Raw genomic sequence first — 20,360 nt, 5'->3', positions numbered from 1 at the left:
TTTCAGGCGCTACCGCGGGTTGGGGTTTCTGAGGCACCTGGCAGGGTTTCTTGTCTCCACGTTTAATGTGAAGGAGAAATTGGGTTTTTTTCCCCACGACAGCTGAGGGGGCAAGCGGCCTGTATCCCTTCAACAGGCCGCTCTGCGCAGTGTTTTGGTGGTTATCACCTGTGTCCATGTAGGTGGCTCGTTGATGGGGAGGCCTTGAGGTGTGGGGGAGCATGGTGCTCCGGGAGCACTGTAAAGTTGGCTTTGCCCTGCAGAGCCTCCCGTGCCTGCGCCCCGTTACATCCCATTGGGGTGCTTGTCAGCCTCCATACACTTCTGGCTCTGGAGTGCCCAGACCTGTAGGCTTCCTGCAGCGGCCCTGCCGCAGGTTGGTGGGGAGAGCAGCTCCCCACCCGCGGGGCTGGGCTGCGAGAACTGCCTGTCACGGGGCTGAGCTAACAAATGTACTGTTTTAACAGGGGAAAAAAAGTATTTCAGAAACAAGAGTAGGCTTTTTAAAAACGTGACACAGCTAATCCTGTCAAATGTGATTTGAGCGGGTCCTGCCATCGAGTCAGCGAACAGCTGCTGAAGGGTGACCTGTACCGACACCGCTACCACCGCTCCACGTTGCTTTCTCCAGTGCGTTACACTGCGGCGCTGCAGCAGCGCAGGCCGCCCCGGCGCGGTGCGTGCGGCTGCGCCCCGGCTGCGGACGCGGCCTGCTGGCAGTGCCCGGCGCGGCTCGGGCCCCTGAGCGCGGCCCCGTCGCCCCGTTCGCCTCCCCGGGGCCGGGCAGCGGGCGCGGCCCGCCCACGCCGGCGGCTGCACCCAGCGGGGGCCGGGGAGGAGCTGCCGCTGCGCCCGCCCTGCCCTGCCCTGCCCGCGGGGCGGGGGCAGCGCCGGGTCCGGGGCGGCGGGGCGAGGCGAGGCCGTGGCGGCGGCGGGGAGCGGGCGGCGCGATGCTGCCGGCGCTGCCGGACGGCGACGAGCGGGAGCTGGAGAGCAGTGAGGAGGGCGGCGGCGCGGGCGAGGAGCGGCGGCCGGAGCGGCACGGCAGCACCTACCACAGCCTGTACAGCTACCGGAGCTGCAGGTGAGCGGGCCGCCAGCCGGGGCCGGGGCCGGCCGGGGGGTGCGCGCCCTTTCCAGGCCTGGCCAGTTCCCAGATGCTGGAATTCGCTTTATTCCCCGCCCCCCCCCCCCCCCCCCCCCCCGAGAGTTTTTTCCTCCCATAACGTCCCGATTCCCAGCTCCTGCTTTAAAACGGTTAAGGCCATATACCTTTCCCTGCTGCGGTCCCCTCCCTGTGCTGTGTGCTGAGACTGGAACGGGTGATGCCAGGGCCTGACTTTCAGGTGCTGGCAGCAGGCGGGGGGCAGCGCGGGTGGCAGCGCCGATGGCAGCCCCGGCAGCGCGGGGGCACAGACACCCTCCGGCGAAGACTTCAGGTAAAGCCAACCTGCGGGACAGCATCATTGCCCTTACCACCTCGCTTTAAAGTCTTTACCGTATTGCTGTTAGGTGAACAGTAAGCAAGTATATTGAAGCCCCTTCAAAGCAGAAACCTCCATGAAAGCATGCTGAAGTCCCTCGGGTGCTTCTCCTGGAATACCTAGGGGATGGACACAACTACAGAGCTCAAATAATGTCTTAAACTACCATCTGTGAATTAAACTGTTTTCTTTGCTACTTAACATTCCTGTATTGACTTAAGTCTTCATGTAGATAGTAGGTAAATCAATTTTATTAAACAATTTTAAATGGACATTTTCCCACAAGCTCTGTAATGGAGTTGTGGTTCTGTATTACAATTGGGGAAACACAGGAACAGAGAGGGGCAGTGACTGGTTCGTAACTGCTGAGAAGTTCAGCATCAGCTGACACCGCAGCTCCAGGCGTTGGTCTGGCAGGCAAACCACGGAGTGCATTTCTGATGGGCCAGTAGTCGCAGAGCAACTTAGTTGTAGGCCAGAGAAGGATCCTAGTGGGCCCCCATCTAGAAGCAGGTGGTTCTGTGCTTGTTCAAAGAAACAAAACAGTAACACTTAACTTTTTGCTAACTATTTATTCTTGTTTTTGAAAGCCTCTCCTTGCTGGACACTAACTTGCCATCTGAAGCAGAGACTGAGTTGCGCAGTTTTATCGCTAAGCGTCTTACTAAAGGAGCCCTGTTCGAAGGAATGGGGAATGTAGTGTCAGTGGGACTGAGGTAAATTTTTAAAATTATTTGTGAATGAGAAACTGTAAGCAACATTGGCAGCATTGCGTATCTTGCCATCTGCTGCTGCGCTTAGGTTTAATCCTGATTCCATGTTTTCAGCCTTATTGCTGCTGTTAGTAACAGCTTTATGCAGTGGCACTTTCCTCTTTCTAGGTAGTGTTGTGAAAAATACTGCAGTAAATAGTTTACTGTTTCAATATTTAAGATACTACATGCGTTTGTGTCTATTTCCTTTTAAACTACTGTGATCGTGCCATAGAGGAAAAAAGAAGGTCAAAGAGCTCTATATATGACCACAGGAGCCACCAGTGCTAGCCGGTGAAAGTTCTTTACAGAAATCACGTGTGTCTGCTTTTTTCACTTACTTATTGTGATGTATCTTTAACAATATTTTTTTTTCTGCATAGCATACCAGAATATAAAGTTGGTTGTTATTACTGTCGTTTCCAACAAGAAAATCTAGAAATGGCAACACTGGAATCAGACATCAATGCTCCAGAATACGTGGTTTGTTTCTTAGGTGGCTCAGAGAAAGGTCTGGAACTATATCCTTACCTTTAATTTTCTTTATCTGTGTGGAGATGGAGATGATGTAAAAATTATGTTTCCTGCTTGAAATCAGCTCGTTTGTACACACTTTCCAGTAACTGAAAACGCTGGTAACCGCCATATACTGAAAGGGAAAAATGCAGGTCTTAACTGACGCAACTTATTTTCCTTAAGAAGATACTTTCAGACTTGAGCTGGACAAATACATTCGAAGTCTGAAGATAAACCTTGATTTGGAGGTAAGGCCTAACTTCTTTAAGTGGTGAAAATCACTATTTATGCAAATTAGTTACTAAGACAATCTGGAAGATTTAGTCTATAGAGACATTAGGTGTTTTAAGTACCAGTGTGAAACACTGTGAGAGAGGTGATTTACTGTGGTGACAGTGAATGTCTAAAGTGCTATCAATGATAGAAGTCAAAAGAGGAAAAAAAAGGGGAGGCGCAGGGACGGGACTTTCTTGTGCCAGTCATAAATCTGTTAAAGGTTACTTGCCATTGGATTCAGAGAGGAGAATGACTAATGAAAAGTAATGGTCTCCAGGAGAGTTATCAACGTCCACATAGATTCTTACCACTTCTGAATATTAAGGAAAGATTTTTCGTGGTTTTCTTGTCACAGTTTTTCTAATGGAAGCTATGTGGTTTGAGTCTCCTCATCCTGTCTGCTGTTGCATGGTCTTTGCTCAGTATACACCATAATATTACAGTTCTGTTCTTAAAAAATGAAGCCCTTCATTGCTGATAAAGCATGGCTTTAAATGTCAAATTCATCATCATAGTTCACCGTGGTGGCTTTGACATCCAAATATCTTAGGCTGAATAGATTATTAATAGGCTTCTATTTGCATAGAAATGTAATTTGTAGTTAAAGTTTTATTGTTTCAACTTGTTACAGCAAAACCCCTGGGAGACCTACGTTAACCCCTACTTGCGAAGCTGGTTTGAGAATGCTATATGCCCTATTCAGAGAGTGGTACAGCTCTTCCAGGAGAAACTTGCCTTCTTGTTACATGCTGTAAGTGTATTTCCAACTGCATAACTAAAAAAGTTTCAGAAGGCGTCTCAGCGATTCCAACATGTTTAAAATGTTTGATGTTTGCTTTCCCAGCAAGGAGTAAATGAAGAACAACTTTTCTTAATCCAGGGCAAGTAGTTTTCCCCTGCTCTATTGCTAAGGAAGCCTGTTGCAATTTCTTCTATCAATTTTTATAATTAACTAATTTTAAATTACGTAGTAGTGTCCAAGTTGAAATTAGAATGAAGAAATTAGAAACAGCATGAGAAAGCTGTCCCTGCTAAAATTTCTCTGAACCAAAAGGGATGTTACATTGCCTATGTGCCTCATGTAATTCACTGGAAACAGGAAAGAAATTAATCCTAGCTCTAGTCCCTGAGTTTGAGGAGGCTTTGGATGGAATTGCTAAGAGAGTATAACTGATATATTTCTTCTGAGCACAAAGCCAGCTGTGATGACTATAATGTGGAGTATTCCCTTAGCTTCTGCTCTTTCTCTGAAAAGAACAATTTTTTAAGTACCACATTATGCATTTATTGCTAGTAACTGCAGTATAGCAACAGAATAGCAAAGTTGTATCAGCTTTTTCCTTCTTTTTTTGTTTGTTTTAAGGCTTTGAGTTATACTCCTGTAGAAGTTAAAAACGCAGATGAAAGAACAGAAAAAGACATCAGCAGGTAAAAATACTTTGAGACCAAGGAACCTGTGAGTAACGGCTTTTTTGTATGACAGCCTCCTGTTCTTGCTGTTCAGGAATTGTAAAGAAGCAAGCAGTTCACAAGGGCTTTTTGTGTCAGGTTTCTGGCAGCTGCCAGCCTCCAAGGACTTGTTCAGGAAGGCACAATGACCTCCTTGTGTATTGCCATGACTGAAGAACAGCACAAGTCAATGATTATAGACTGTAGTGGACCTCAGCCTCAGTTGCATAATGCAGGTGAGATTACAGCTGTGAATACTTCTTCCTGTTACTTGTATCCATCAAGTGCCGAGCTGTGGACACCAGAGGTAGCTGAGGATGTTCAGAAGCCCAAAAGTTCATGCCTAGGAAGTTTGGATTCTACCTGGAAACTAGAACAGCTGTTTTCCTATGAGGCAGCAGAGTAGTTTGTTTCACCAGACATGCTGGAACTGTGGTTTGAAAATTGTGATAATAAAATCCACAGTGCATTTAGGTTGCACACCATGAAACTAGCAACTCGTATGCCTCAGGGAAGCTGCAAAATGCTGTGGGTTTTTTTCCCCCGTGTATTTTTAACAAATGGAATTCAACAATCAGGACAGAATTTCACGTAATCACTGTAGCTGTGTTTCCCTTTCTTTTCCACATTTATTTCTTTTTTTCTTAAGACTTACATCCTGGCCCAAGTATGCTATTATCAGTTGTTATGTGAGGGGGTTTAAACCAGGTGAGTGCAGCTATATGTTTATGTTGAGCTCATTTACCTTTTCTCATCTCTTCTCTGTGTTCCTGAACAGCAAGCAACAGATTCTGTGAGGACTGGATGCAAGCTTTTGTGAATGGTGCTGAAGGTGGAAATCCATTTCTCTTCCGGCAGATTTTGGAAAACTTTAAATTGAAGGTACGTGTTCGTATATGTTAAAGAGAAGCAAAATAACGAGGGAGCAAATACTCTTTTTGCAGCAAGGAAAAGTTTTAGGTTATTTATGACGTCTGAATATCATCAACTTTGATCATCAAATCAAAAATGAAAATAAAAAAATGAAGTTTAAGTTGAGAACTGGCTTACTGTAGTTGACAAGACCAGAATGTAAAGTAGTGTAGAAGTTGCTTTAGTGAGTGCTTCAAAGGCAGTTTCTCATATTTAAAATAAAGCACACTTTTTTTCTTAAAACACTGTAAATTTGAGCTGCGCACACACAATATCGTGATTGGTAACATTCAGTAGTTAACAGTTCTTAGGTGGTCTGTCGTAATAGGAGAACTCTTGCTTCAAATTTGGACGTACCAAGTTGTGGTATCCACACATTTTGCATTGTTACAGCAGCACTGGTAATATGCATCAAAGACAGTACTCAATTCTTACATCACGCTTGAGTAGTAATGTAAAATCCCTGCAGGGAATGCTTCTGCTTCTCCTACTATTCTTCCTTCACTTTTTTTCCACTTGATAGAACATTTTCTGTCCATGTAGAAGGATAAGGAAACGCTGTTACTCTTTTCCCAGGCTATACAAGACATTAACAACCTGAAGAGGTATATCCGCCAGGCTGAAATGAACCACTATGCCTTGTTCAAGTGTTACATGTTTTTAAAGAACTGTGGCAGTGGAGACATCCTTTTGAAGATTGTTAAAGTAGAACATGCAGAAATGCCAGAAGCCAGAAACGTAGTGACCGTCCTTGAGGAATTCATGAGAGAAACATCAGTGGCTTAAAATTATCTTAATTTTTCTGTACTCATTTGAGAGTGTTGTATAAATCATTAATTTCTTCTGTGCAGCTTAGTTTCACTATGGCAGGATTTTTAATTTATATTTAAAAGTATTACCTAAGTCAAGCCTGAGTTGCAGTTTCATCTGCCTTTTCTCTTTTAGACAAAGCAGTGTGAGCCTTTTTAATGCGTAAATATCAGATCATACAAACTCCTGCATAATTTTCAGTGCTTAGCAGGTTCTCAAAATGACTTGTTCCTTTTCTGAGGAAATCATGCCACTTGGTTTTTACAGTCATTGCACACAAAAACCCCCAACCACCAGATCCCTTACCTGGCAAGCATTTCAGTGTTTTAAGTATTTTAAATATCTTTACAATGATTATGTCTAATCATTAAGGTATGGTTACTTTTGTTTTAATATATAAAGAAGCACAAACATGTGGATAAATCATAGTAAATGAATTAATCATATTTGTTTATATAAGAGAACATAGATAACAAGCCTGTAGCTAGTTTCCACATTCTACTTTCAAACTGGCAGTTTGTTCTGCTGTTATTAGATAAAACAAGTTGTTAATCGGTATGAAACAGAATGGCCTTAAGACTGAACAGTTTTGGGAATCAGTTTGTATGTATGTATGTACGTACACTGGACAGATGTGGTAAATTCCCAGGCTATTTGATGAACCCCCTTCTTGATTAGTTTGCATTGTGATCAAGACCTTCTTTGTATGTTCCTGGTACCCATTTTGCATAACTGTAAATAATCATCTGGTTTTCAGTCATGGAGAATTAAACCTGGAAGTTTTACAGATTAAATACTAACTTTAAATTAATAGAAACTTCTTCAGAAATTGAAGTAAACTAAGTTCCCAAGTTAATTATTCAGGCTTTAAAACATTTCCTTATATTTCAGCAATGAGTTCTTACCCATATCATAAGACATTTAGACAGCAGAATACTTGAAGAAAATCTTTGGCTACAGCTGGAATCAAAACTTACGAGCCTCTGATTGACCCTTAAAGGAGGACTATTTCTGTAAACCTGATACAAGCAAAACTCCCTGTTGCTTTCCTTTACGGCAGAGAGTGTTTGAATGCCGAACTCTGGGTGTGTTAGAACAACTCTTCCTGAAACACTAACAGCGTCTTACTAATGCAGTTAATTTGACTGACTGTTCTGCCAGCGCTCTGTACTGTGATGATAAAAGTTGAGTGCTTTCCTGTGACACCACTGTGTTGAACCTATAATAAGGTTTACAATAAAACACATTCAAGTCTGTAATAGTGTGCCTACATTAAATTACAAATAAGTGTTGTCCTCAATGTCTCCTGTTTAAAATCCTTTATTCACACAACACAGGGGAGCTGCTAGTGTAATGTGCAGGAAGTGTCACGTTGACACCCAAGGTGACATGTAACATATACGGGCAGGTCAGAGAAGAAAATAAAAGTAATCTGAAAGAAAACCCTCTATTTTCTCATTTTCAGGAGCTCTAAGGAGTAACAACACTTTCCTTCAGGATATTCATGAGTGAGCAAAGCGGCACCACTCAATTAAACATGTCACCCTATGTCACTCTTCTACATTTTTAACAAAGTTAGAGCACTGATCGTTTAGTATTTTGCCTGATCAGGAGGCAGGGAATAGGTCAGTGCTCAAAAAAATAAACTAAAACAGAAGTTGGATGTGAAGAAGAGGTAGCTGTGATCCTGTAGGAGCATAGGAAGTCATCCCGCTAACCTGGCGTGTTCCTTGTTCCCGCACCTAGGCAGGAGTTGGGCTGGGTGTTCTGTGCGCTGGCCTCAATACATGCAGAATAGGTCAGTCCCAGGCACAGCAGTGCCGGTGGTGATAAACTTCCTGAGATGCAACTGCAGTTGTTTTGCGCAGTCTTCATCCCTGGAAGTTTTTAAGAATAAACTGGCTGAAGCACTGAACAGCGCGCATTACCCCTTAGCTAAGGGTGGACTAGAGATCTGAGGTCCCTCATAACCTGAATTATCCTATTATCCTGTGACCTGTACTACACTTCAACTAAGATTCTTGTTTTGTTTGCTAGGTAAGTTATCATAAATCACTCTTCAAAATCTGGTATTTTTAACCTTAACTGTAAAACTCTGCTTAGTCTTGTTAGGGCTTCTCCTCTCCAAGGTAACGCGTTGTTCGGTATCAGTCCTGCTGAATTTGTACTGTTACACCTGCACAGCTTCAGTCACAGCTGCTTCTGGTGAAAGTTCCTTTTCCTGAATTTTCCCACCACCGAAGGATGGCTGGCATTATAAAAAACATGATTTCTTACTTTCTGCAGCCTCTGTTTTAACATCATCTCATTTCTGCTGGCTTTGCAGTGACTTTGCCACTCAGTTTCCTAACTATTAAGATGCTGACAAGTACACACACACACACACACACACACACACTGCCATATACCCTGGTAGTTCATTAATTTCCAGGTTTTACTGGCGTCTTCCCATTATAAATTCTATTTTTAAAAACAAAACTAAAGGAAATTAAACAAAAGCATAATAAATAATGCAGAAGCAGCTGTTTAACTACACGAATGCCTGGAGAGTATTAGACACGACTTCCTCCAGTCATCAGCTATTTAATGCTCAGGATGAAGCATACAAAAGGTCAGAAGATGCTGAGATGTGCACTTAATTTGCAAACCTGGAAGATTTTTACTGTAGTTTTAAGGGTCTGATTTAAAAACCTTCAGGGGGAAAAAAGCAAACAGCAAACCGAAACAACAAACAAAACTCCCCAAACCCAACCAACATACAATCCCCCAGGCCTATGTTAAGAATGCAAGTTTAGATTTAACTGCTACAGACCTGCAGTCTGAAAGATCAGGGTCTAGTTTGTGCTTTGGGGGTTCCCCCTGTCTTTACCCCCAAGAGAAGTGGCATATAAGCCACTAAAGAGAAACTAGTATTTCTCTTTCTGACACTTATGAGCAATGCTTACTATACAGAATATGATCGGAGTTACAGGAATAAAGTTATAATGAGTTTCATGAGTTTGTGTGATCAAGGCTGCCAGCTTTTGGCTCCTTCTCTGTGAGAGATATGCTGCAAGTGGCAGTATTTCTGTCCTTCAGTTTGCCTTTCTAAAATTATTTTACCCAGCAAGAAAAATGTATGGTGCTAGCAGACAGTAACACTGCCTGTATAACACTGACAAAAAACGACAAAACCCACCTTACCTTCTTGCTGGAAGTCCTCAGCTAGTGAATGAAGAGATTTAAGTGTCTCTAAAAGCTCAGTTAAGTGCAGAAAACAAGCAAGAGCCAAGTCCCACATATGGCAGCAGTGATCTGCTTCCCCTTAGGAGTAACATCTGACAGGAACTGCTGCTAGTTACATCTTCATTTCTTTTAAGTTACGCTTTAACCCGTTGTTGCCCAACAAAACCACAAAGATATTTTTCAGAATAAGCCTCCCCCTTCCACATTGATGGAAGGAGTTTTATTTTAGTTATCTCAAAATAACTAAATCAGTTGGAGGTTTGCTGCAGAACTTCCTGGATATGTTGTTCCCGCTACTGATTCAAGAGGCAAGAATGTATTTCCTCCGAAATGTTAAGACATTCGGTAGAGACTGATGTTAAAAAAGAACAACCCTCCACTCCAATAACAAATTGTAAATGCTCTAATGATGTACTCGGCCATCAGCTTCCCCACAGTTCTGAGGTCATTATTGCACTAAAGCGTCAGTCATCAAATGGTGGGACAAGACCTGTATTTCAATACAAGTCCCAACCCGATTCTGCATCCCTGTTATATCTCATGGAGAAATAAAGCAGCAGTTCACTCTCCCCTTTATCTTTCAGATAGACACTTTTAGAAAGACATAAAAATGAGTTATCAATGCCACTATTAAAAGATTACACTGCAGAGCTCAAAAGCAATTGCTCTTATGTTAAGTACTCTGTTAACTGTAGACAAACTTACAAAACTGTCTTTGGAAGTTTTTTCTTGGTTGTTTTTTGGCATACGATGTAGAACAGCTCAATTTATTTAAAAAAAAAAAAAGAGAGAGAGAGAAAAACACCAACAAAAAATTTAATGGATTCTGCGCTCAAATAATATTGTTACAACAAAAATATACAGAATATACACAATACAAAAATATTTGGAAATGTACCATAGCATCTTACCTTGCAAATATCATTTTGTTTTACTAGCCCTTAACGGGAAAGTATCATTTGTTCAGGATTTTAAGGCAGAAAATTACATTGTTTAGTGCTTAGTGTTTAACACTTGGATGTGTTGTTAGCATTAGTAGTATAAGCAAAAGAAAAGCTGCATAAATCTAGCTTTATTTGCAAACTAAACAGACACTGTGGGGGAGTCAGGAGACAGTCACTGACTAACGTATCTATTAAGCTCACTGGAAATTAAGGTACTTTTGCTACTTAAATCAGGCCTAGGGGATATTTTGTGCTCTGTGTTGTAAAGTACCCTGAAACATAGATTTTCTGTACTACTACTACTACTGGCATTTCAGAAATACCTCATTAGAAAGCTTTTTCCAATTAAAAACCAAAGATTAATGGTGACATTAAAAATACATTTACCTTTAAACAAGCATGGCTTCTGTCTTATGCGTGATTCTTTCTTTATAATGCTGCAAATGCACTGTTTTCCTTTATAACCAGCTCTCAGCATCAGTGATTGCGGAAGGAGTTTTTGAGTTGTATCACAGAGCACTGCAGAGCAGCCACTACTATAAAAGAAACAGACAGCAGCAATATTCAAAGAGGCTAAAACCCCAGAGGTGCTGGCCTTTCTTCTCTAGATCCCAGTTTACCTCCAGAGGTTGCTGGTGTTGAACTGCATCCATATTCTCCAGTTCCACTTCGAGCAAAGCCAGTGGATGGGGGTTCCAAAGCAGCTGAGCTGAGCTTGAGCCTATGTAAACAGAAAGACTCCGAGCTCTTTACTCACTGAAGTATGTGTGAAAGTCCTACCCACGATCCTGTGAGATTAAATATTGGCACAAACCAGCAGCTGCCTTCTGAGGTCAGCAGATAGCGGTTATTTTAGTACCAGCTCTGAATGTGTCAGATTCCATCCTTCACACCCCAGTTCAAATTGAAACTATCTAATATGATTTAAAACACATGGGCAGTATAATCCATCAGAAGGAGCAAGGTCTTGGGATACAGTATCCCTGAGCTTTATTTCTAATCCAGCAACCCTCAGACAATGAGGCCTCCCCCTTCCCCATTGATAAAATACTTCCTACTGCTAAAGGAGCGAGTAGTCAAGAACCACAACACGCCACGTAAGTGCTAAGATTCCTCATCAACTGATGGGGGAAAAGTGACATGAGATGTTGTCTTAAGAACTCAGCAAAAGTAAATCCAACAGCATTTTTATGACTCCTCTACACCTCACTCGGAGACTGTTTCTGGTAACCTCCTCTCCCATCACTCCATTACAACCCTCCCCCTCCTCCTTCCTATATTATTACCGATGTGTGTAAAATTAATCTCTACAGGTCTCCAAGCATCTAAGAATAAAAGGTGCAGTTTGCAAGCCCCATGGGCTTTGATCTACCTGGTCTCCCCCTCCTCCTTCCTCCCCGTGGCTGGCTGAGCCACTTCTCCCATCTCTCCTCCAGGACGAGGGATCAGCAAGAGGCTTGGAGCCGGACCCCATCTCTGCTATCACTGCGCTGCCCGCAGTGTCCCTGAAGGAGCTCTACCACCAGTACCTCAGGCTTCCCCAGTCTGCATTACTGCTCCCTAACCCATACTCACTGGACCAGTGCTGCAATATACTTACTAAGCCCAGCATAGAAATGGCTTTTTTCCTCCCAGGTGTTGTGTCCTCACTCAAGGACACAACCATGAAATAACTTCCTCTAATGTGCACTGTTCAAATCTGTACATTGGTAACACTCCTTGCCTTTTGCTCTAGCACTGCACATCCATGAGGTTCAATAGATTCACATTTTACCCAACTGATGTAAAATCCTGGCAGCAGCTGAAAAAAACACAAAATAATTACCAAAAACCGTCCCTCAGTGGACAATTCCTTCAGGAACACATTGCTGACTGTGACAAGTTGGAACCACAAATGAGCAGGATGGAGAATATTACATCTCCTACATAAGCCAGCAGCTTCAAGGACATCTGGAGGTAAAAGAAAAGCCTGGTTGCTATTAGCTCTCTGGTGCTGCAGCACTCTGGCACTCCTGGGTACACTAGAAAGCATAACTAGATTTCCTGATACTCTGTAAAAACATAACAAGTTTTCACAGTGTAATTTTAGTGATTAAAAAAAATAATTATAAAAGCTTAAGCACTTTGTGCTGCTCCTGACTCCATGAGCTGACAGATTCTTAGCAGACAACAGGCTCTGTGTACAGCCTGCTCTATGCAAAGGGAGAGATTTCAGCTCTGATGAGCAGGAACATGAGAGAGTTTAATTTCTTCACCCACAATAAAACTAGTACTGCTTTTATGGGGCCTTTCTGATCCCCAGGGCTTCCTCTGGACTTGCTCAGACAGGGCATGGGGACACAATGAAAGTCAGAAAGATGAACAATGTGTAAAAGAACAACTCATAAGCTCAACCTCAGAGCTGTTTTCAACCAGTTCATGTAAACTATGTTCAACTATGGAAGAGTGCCTGGACTACTCTGTTCAGCTCCCTTCTGCTCCTGAACAGAGGCAAAAGATATGTTGCCCAGGGTCAGGCTGATGAAGAAACTGGTGACCCTTGAACTTGTAGCTTGCTGCTTCACCCCAGAGCACACCACTGACAGGCACCTCTCCTGAGGAGAAACTGATGGGCATTAAGTAGCTTTCAGTTGAGAAATCAAAAAATAAAATGCAATATATACTATCCCATGTTAAATTATAGGCAAAATAATCTGGGCTTTGTTGCGATTGAAATTTTCTACCAAAATATTCCAAGTTTTCCTAAAACTTCAGGGGAACTCCCATTTCTGCTCACCTCTGTTTTAAAGGCATCTGTAATCAGAAAGGCTTAGCAATAGTTGAGGAAAGGAATGTCCTCCTTACATGTTAACCATGCTTCTGTCAGTGTTTTCCCAGCTCCCTGCTCTCCTGCTTGCCTGCTGCTCCCCAGGGAGATGATCTCCACAGCTACGAAACTCACTGGACCAGCACCTGAAAGGATGCATATAAATTCTCATGACTGCTTTGATTAGGACCCAAAGTGCAGAGGTAAAATGGCACAGGGAACCCATCCCCTTCTCCAAAATGAACAGCACTCTGACCTTTATCCCTTCCTCTTGTCCCTTGACCCGAGGGCCCATGAGCACTATACTAGCCATGCAGAACAAGGAGGGTGCAGTTGCCCTCAGAGATCCCATCCCTGTGCACAAAGGTGGCAAAAATTGTTTCTTTTGCAGGTAAGGCTTATTCTAGGCTGTAGAAACATTTATTTTCTCCCCCACTCCCCTTCCCCTAGGCAACAGGAGTTTTACTAGTGCATAGCAGTAGTTCTGCTCTGGGAGCAGAACTTCACCGTTCCACACCAGAGAGATTTTTCCCCTAAGAGGCAAAGAAGGGGGCAGCTGATAAGCACTTGCGAATGTCCCCTCTAGAAAGACAGACTCCTACTAGTTTGTGGTATCATCTGGCAGCACCAATTACACAGCTGAGAGAATAAAGCCTACAATACAGAGACATTTTGCTACAGAGCAAACACAACTGCTACAGTGCCTGTGAGATGTGCTGTGGAAGGCTGTGGTGGCTGGTGCCTGGGCACCAGTATGCAAATAGAAAAAAGGAAGAGAGCAGCTAATCTGTAAGAGACTCCTAGGGCTGCTTTATCCAGGCCATCAAACTAGGTGGGTAAAGGGGAGAGAAAAGGAGGGCATCCACATTCCTGAACTGTAGTTTGGCACCTCTCTAAAGTGAGAGGCAAAATAACATAAGCACCTTACAGAGAAGAGTACCTATAAGCACTGCTTGTGCTACAGAAGTTCTACTCTGGTCCCCAGGTCCACACAGACAACTGTATGGACTGTACTACAATTTACAGATTGCTGAACCCTGGACTTGGCCAATGCTAAAGAAAAAGGCATCATTGCAACTAACTGTTGCTTGGAGCCCCTGAACATCCACTGCCTCTGGAAGAGGCATCCTTGAATTAGCAGACACTTTAAAACCAGTTTTATCAAGTTTCACAATGATCACTGTAACACAGTAACACTCTTTCCACTTCAATGGAAAAACAGTGCTACATACAACCTGATTTAACTCCACTGACTTCAGTGGACAGATTTGGCCCCAAATGTACTGTATGGCTGTAAAGACTAGATAGTACTACCCCTATGCTGCTACAGGTGATCCTGGTCCTACTTTTCTAGTAAGAACCTGCTGGAAGAGTTGACAACCTTGCTAGGAGCTCATTGCAGGCCAGGTGTTAGATCAATGTGGCCAGAAATCGAGTAAGAAGAAAACAGCACCTGATTGTCAGCTGATAAACACAGTTAACACTTGCCCTCCTTTTCTCCATCCCTCCAAAAAGAAAGCCCAGCCACAATCTCTAGCCACAGCAGGCTTGAGGGGTGTGTGTGTAGATTAATTAAAATCAAGTGAAACATGCACAGTAAGAGTCACCTCTGGCTGGGTGTCCACAACGCTCTAAGATTCCCAAGGTTTATAGTGCAAAACATTTGACCTGTAAGTTGAAGACCAGTCTCCATCACTTTGGGTGATCAAGTTCTGCTGATTGCTTTGAAAGGTGCATAAGACAGGTTTCACTGTAGGCTAAAATATCTTAGGAACCATTCAAGTAATTAAACAGTGGCACTGGTATGGCTGAACAGTCAGGTGTGTCCATAGAAACCAAACCCAAGCTGCCTGTTGAGTACCATGCGAGTCTCTAATTAGTAAATATCTGCTCTTTTTCCCTTTCAGTGTTCAGTAACATTGAGGACATTTGTTCAACAACTGGCCATAATTCCAGCACTGACCTGGAAAATATAAATATTTCATATAAAATATTGATGTGTGCTAACAAACCAAGTGATAAGTGCCCAGGTACAAGCTGCCCAGTGGGAGCCCTGGCAGTGGCGAAACTGCAGGGTCCAGGCCAGCCAGTATTACAGTACCTGCTAGATTTGTGAACAAACTGATCAGCCCATTCTTTCATGAGATCTCTAAGCATCTCCTCCAGCATACACTTTTGTTCAAAGGAATCATCCTCCCCTAAGTTAAATATAAAAATAGATCCTCCATCTTCATTCGTTTAACATAGCTGACCGACTTCCACTCTTGCGTTTTCTGTCCTGTGTTTTCAAGGAGGGGGAGGTAGCTTTAGATCCAACAGGCTGTAGGCAAAAATGTTCCAGAAGATGGCAAACAAGACAAAAATGACATAAATAGAAAGGAAGATCCACCATAAAGTCTGATCTTGGAGTCTCTGCTCATAGTTCCTCAGGATGATGACACCAAGGGTGATTCCAACCATCACCCCTCCAAGGTGAGCCATGAAGCTGGGGTGTGGGCATGGTGGGTAAGCAGAGGGGTGAAATCGCAGCCACACAGCTCTTCCAAATTCAAAGCTCACTGGAACAAAGAAGGAAAAGTAAATTAATTACCTAGGTCTACCCCTTCTTAAGTCCATCTTGCAGGCAGCGCTGCATCCCTGAAAAAATCGAGAGGGAAAAACTGCCTTGTATGGTGAGCACAGGGAAGCTGGGAAGCTGCGGCTATGTGAGGGTTGTGGTGCACAGACATGAGGTGAGGTCTTCACAGTGGTTGGTAAGTGGTCTAGTTCATGGGAGTGTAGGTAGATGGGGGAATATTCTACCAAAATTTATACCAAACCCATAAAATAAAAATAAATTTTTAAAAAAGCGTTACACTTTGAAGACAATTGTCTGTGATAAATACATGGCTTAGTTTCCTTTATCACACCACCCTAGGGATATGGCTGGAAGATAATTCATTAATATGTGTATAAAACCATTGCCATCCCAGATAGGAATTGCTCTGGGAAACCTACGTATTATCATTACAGAAGCACTGCTTGTTTGTGAATTCAAAGACATTTAAGTCACAGATCTTCACAAACGCCACAAGCTACAGATGCTGGCTAACAACAAATCACCATTTACAAATGCCTGCGTTGAAAGCCAAAATCTGCATTTGACAGCAATGTGGTGTCTGCTGCCAGAAGGTCCAGCTGCAAGTTCCTACCAAACCTGCTGCAAAGTCAAAACTCTCTGAATCAGCACAAACTCTTATGAAAAGGACAAACAAAACAGGATTGTGTGTGCATCATACTTACTACAGATCAAGGCAACAGCCATGCGCAGCAGTTTGAATTGGCACTTCATTCCTGACCAGTTCTGGAAAAAGAGACAAGAAAAACAAAGTGATGCTGCATGCAAACCTGGAGGGATTTTAGATTCAGGTCTATGCTGGAAGAGCATCAAGGACAACCATTCCTTGCAACAAGCCCCTTTCGTTGCCTTTGCCACCTGGCTGCGAACGCTCCACTCACCACACCAAACCCAGATCTGTCAATCCCAGAGGACATAACCATAAAGGACATATTGCAGACATGTTCAAGTTACAGACTTGCCTGGCAGTCTTACTGACTTTCCTTGCCTGAGCCCCAGCTGGTGTGGTGTGGTCCTTGGCTGGCCTTGCCATCCTCCGTTCTTCAGATAGACTAATTTGTAACATGTTAGTATGATGTTTCACCTCAAATTCTGACTTCTGAAAATATGTGAATTTACCTACCCTGCAAAACCCTGTTGTATTAGGCCACATCAAACAGAAGTATCTTAACTAGTACCTAGCATTCAACACAAGCAGCATTCTGGTTAACATCACAGAGCTCATCATGGTTCACTTGGAGGCCAAACACTGTCACCTGTCAGGCAATTTTTCAGTGCATTCAAGCCCTACTGTGCTTTTCCAGCACTACTGCCTGTTACCTTGGGCTCCCTGAAATTCTGCAACTCAGAACTGCTTGGCAGAGCACACACAGATAATAAAGATCTCAATAAAAGCATACCAAGGAAACAGTGCGTAAGAAAGCCTGGATTTGGACTCCTCTGTCTTCAGGCTTGGTCATTAATCCATATAGTGGAATAAGAATCTCTGAATGATAGTCAGAAATCCTGGGAGAAATGTTTAAATTCCTCCTTTTCCACTTGCACAAAATTTCCAAGCAGAAAAAGAGATCATGTTCTGGGGAACTCAGATGTATGACAACATTATTATTAGGTGACTAAATGAAATTTTGCCTGTTGAAAGCAGTATGAGATACCAAGCTAGCCAAGTGTCTTGTGAAGAACTCCCTGTTCATCACACTGAAGTAATAAAAAAATGCTTGTAAACTCTTCAACCTATCTTTAATGGCACCCAGTATCTTTCCAGCCTGCTGAAGAAATATTCTGCAATACATATTACATATACTCAAGTTATATGTGGGATCTGTCTGTAAATCCCTTCTGTGACTGCAAAAATGCAATCTCTACACAATAAGCAACTCATTTTCTCTCTCCACAGAGACACCTAACCCAGTCAGAAGGCTCTGAACTTGATTAATACTGTGCTGCTTCCTTCAGTTTTAATTTCTATGTAGCTGTTTTGAATTCCTCCCCTCACGCTTTTCCTTAGGGTGATGTGCTTTATTGCTTCCCCCTGTTGGTTATTTTATGTATTTATTTCCAATAGTATTTATTTGTACAAGCAGGAATGTTTTCACTTCCTCTGGACCCTCCCCACAACAGTCCCTCCTCTTCCCAGCACATTCAAAGCAGCTGTGCAAGACTCTGTGCTTTACCAGCAAACAGCCAACATGTCTTTCAGCATGTGGAAGCATCACATCTAGATACTAATTGAGCAGAGAGAGAAGAGAGGGAAAGAAAAGGAAAAAACCTCCACCAGAATGGAAAAGGTAGTAATTTCAGACAAGAAGAGAGACAGCAGATATTGGAGAAATATAGATGCTAAGAGCAATGAGTAGTAAAATGTTTTAAGAAGTCTGGGAGGGTAACTGATGAAGACACTCCACACACATCTGCCAGAGCCTCTTCCTTTTCTAAAGCAAACCAAAATTTCCTCCAGTGTCCCCCTCTGACCCTGTGAATCCCTGTGTGAAGAAACCCTGTGTCTGCATTACCACCCTGCAAGACAGAGGAAACTCTCTCCTGCTTCTGTTGGCCCAACGGCAGGGAACACAAATCATACTGAAAGTGACTGTATACAGGGAGGCATTTTCCCATATATACACCTATATATACCACATACACCCTGTGGTATAGAGGTAGCCCCTTTATTCCCTATCTCTCTGCCAGCCATTCAACTGTCTTAACTTAGACAACAGCCCCCAGCTCATTCATGCTCCAAAAAGCTTGAAGACAGCAAAGGAGACCTATTCTGCTCAGGAAATCACTCGCTTTCCCTGCTTCCACCTGCTATAAAGGCTGCCTGGAGCAGCACCATGTCGCAGCCCGCTGACTTCACTGCATACAAGCGTAAATAAAAGGTTTTCTTTTAGGCTGGAAACCACACACGTAGGTTTCCCAGCACCCATTTAACAGACCTTCTGTCTCTACTGCAGCTGACCTGCATTATCTTCCCACTCATACCCAGGGGAGGACACATTACCATCATTTTTATGGTTACTCTGCTCTGATATTGCTGGTACAGGACGGACATGCAACCCCGTACCACCTCGCTCAGCAAAGCCATTTTTGCCAGCTTAGCAGTCACATAGGCAGATATGCGGGGCTTTGCCACCACCTAGCTGAGGACCTTGGATGAGCTCCCGTTTCCAGGTCTTAGAGGAATGACAATGCTGGTATTTACTGACTGACCTTCCTAAAGTACTTCATTAGGTGAAAAGGCAAAAAGATCATCACTGGTATGCCCAGGGCTCAGCTTCAGTCTGGGTTTTACAAATGGTGATAAGGAATATTCTGCACACAAATGCACAAAATACTAAATTTCCTTAGGTACCCACTAACATTACATAGCACAGACAGACAGAAACACTCTGCAACTTCTGCCAAGCCAGTCAGCTCCTTGTTTTCCAAACATTTGTCAGCCTGTGCAAGGAGAGCTGATAGCACAGAGTACTGATAAATCTTGGATTACCAGCATCTTTGGCTTGCCACTCATCAGGGTACCAAGCCACCAACTGCAGTGTCACATTTCCATTCCAGGACCGCACCACTGAGACGAGACTCAACTGGGGCAAACTCTGAATGGCCAACAGTTGAGCCGGGCCCTATTTCCAATCCCGTTGGGCCACCAGACCTGGCTCATTTCCAAAGAGGTTAGACTCTGGGTACTCACCATGACTATATTGGCCAAGTGAGCTGAGACAAGAGCATACACGCCTCCAGAGGAGCCCACCACAGGTGCAGTCATATCAGCTACTGACACTGCCAAGGACCCTGGGAGAGAGAACAAGGGTTTGTGACAATTGCCAGCCAAATAAACACCCTCTTTCCTACCCTACTTCCCTGCTACTGCCTGTTTTGTGCTAATTGCTGCAGGTCAGTAATATACAAAGGGAAGCCGGGGCCAGGGGTGGGGGGTATTGATTTGTGAAGCTAACTCAGTCCTGTAGAACTGCCAAGACAGAGACTGATCGATTCTTCTGCACCTAACTTTAAAAGCAGCCAAGCAAGGCAGCAATGTATCCTCAAACCTATGCTGCAAAAAGGCACTTACACCCTGATTAAAATAACAAGGAAGCAGGAGACAAATGTCTGTGTCTTGTTCCTCACCTGAAGATAAAATGGAAGTAGCTCCCATGCTGGCAAGACAAATATTTGCACATTGAGAAGGAACTGGGGACTTGTAACTTAGCACAGGCCTCCGATCAAAGCACAGCCTGTTATAAAACTTCCAAGTAATACTAGCTAAAAATAACCTGGATGGAGGCAGTAAACACAAGATAGCAAAATGACAGGTCAATCACATAAAAGCACCACTAATAACAATACATCCAAACAGACACTGCTTCTCCTTATCCCAGATGGAGGCTTGGATCTTCTCAAAGCTTCTTTCATTGCAAACTTTAGGAGGAATTTAAGAGAGAGACAAAGGCAGACTTGGTGTCACAAGGCAGGGATAATGACAATCTTTGTGACCAGTGTGAATTGGAAAAAGACCCATGGCAAATCTTGAGAGCGACCTCAGTAATGCAGAATGTAACAAACTTCTTT

The 20,360-nt window shown here is 43.3% G+C and overlaps 2 protein-coding genes across 3 annotated transcripts in view; one reads left to right on the top strand and one right to left on the bottom strand.

Annotated features, from left to right (window-relative positions):
• The first annotated feature begins 46 nt into the window (after positions 1–46).
• C1H17orf75 (chromosome 1 C17orf75 homolog) lies at positions 47–7,458 on the top strand. 2 transcript variants are annotated; one of them, XM_055726892.1, is made up of 10 exons: positions 47–1,084; positions 1,347–1,439; positions 2,075–2,200; positions 2,620–2,757; positions 2,943–3,000; positions 3,660–3,779; positions 4,392–4,456; positions 4,577–4,713; positions 5,256–5,359; positions 5,966–7,458. In XM_055726892.1, exons 1-10 carry the CDS (start codon positions 951–953, stop codon positions 6,173–6,175), a joined length of 1,185 nt encoding a protein of 394 aa, XP_055582867.1. In that variant the 5' UTR covers positions 47–950; the 3' UTR covers positions 6,176–7,458. The 2 variants fall into 2 exon arrangements, with proteins under 2 accessions (XP_055582867.1, XP_055582876.1); XM_055726901.1 differs by lacking the exon at positions 1,347–1,439.
• Positions 7,459–7,598: 140 nt separating this feature from the next.
• Positions 7,599–20,360, bottom strand: part of RHBDL3 (rhomboid like 3) — a 73,106-nt gene continuing 60,344 nt past the window's right edge. Inside the window, exons 8-10 of the mRNA XM_055726878.1 lie at positions 19,483–19,583; positions 16,457–16,517; positions 7,599–15,732 (exon numbers count right to left, since the gene is read on the bottom strand). Of these exons, the coding sequence (XP_055582853.1) occupies positions 15,461–15,732; positions 16,457–16,517; positions 19,483–19,583 (434 nt within the window). The 3' untranslated portion in view covers positions 7,599–15,460. The remainder of the gene's footprint in view (positions 15,733–16,456; positions 16,518–19,482; positions 19,584–20,360) is intronic.

Source organism: Falco cherrug, chromosome 1, assembly GCF_023634085.1.
Source record: "Falco cherrug isolate bFalChe1 chromosome 1, bFalChe1.pri, whole genome shotgun sequence".
Taxonomy (NCBI): domain Eukaryota; kingdom Metazoa; phylum Chordata; class Aves; order Falconiformes; family Falconidae; genus Falco; species Falco cherrug.
This window is presented reverse-complemented; position numbering and strand designations above follow the sequence as displayed.

Excerpts from the sequence above, each read along its gene's own strand:
- C1H17orf75 (XM_055726892.1), top strand. The coding sequence starts at position 951 with ATGCTGCCGGCGCTGCCGGACGGCGACGAGCGGGAGCTGGAGAGCAGT. Across the intron at positions 2,758-2,942 it reads TCAGAGAAAGGTCTGGAACT|TTTCAGACTTGAGCTGGACA; the intron begins ATATCCTTACCT and ends TTAAGAAGATAC. Across the intron at positions 3,780-4,391 it reads TTGCCTTCTTGTTACATGCT|GCTTTGAGTTATACTCCTGT; the intron begins GTAAGTGTATTT and ends GTTTGTTTTAAG.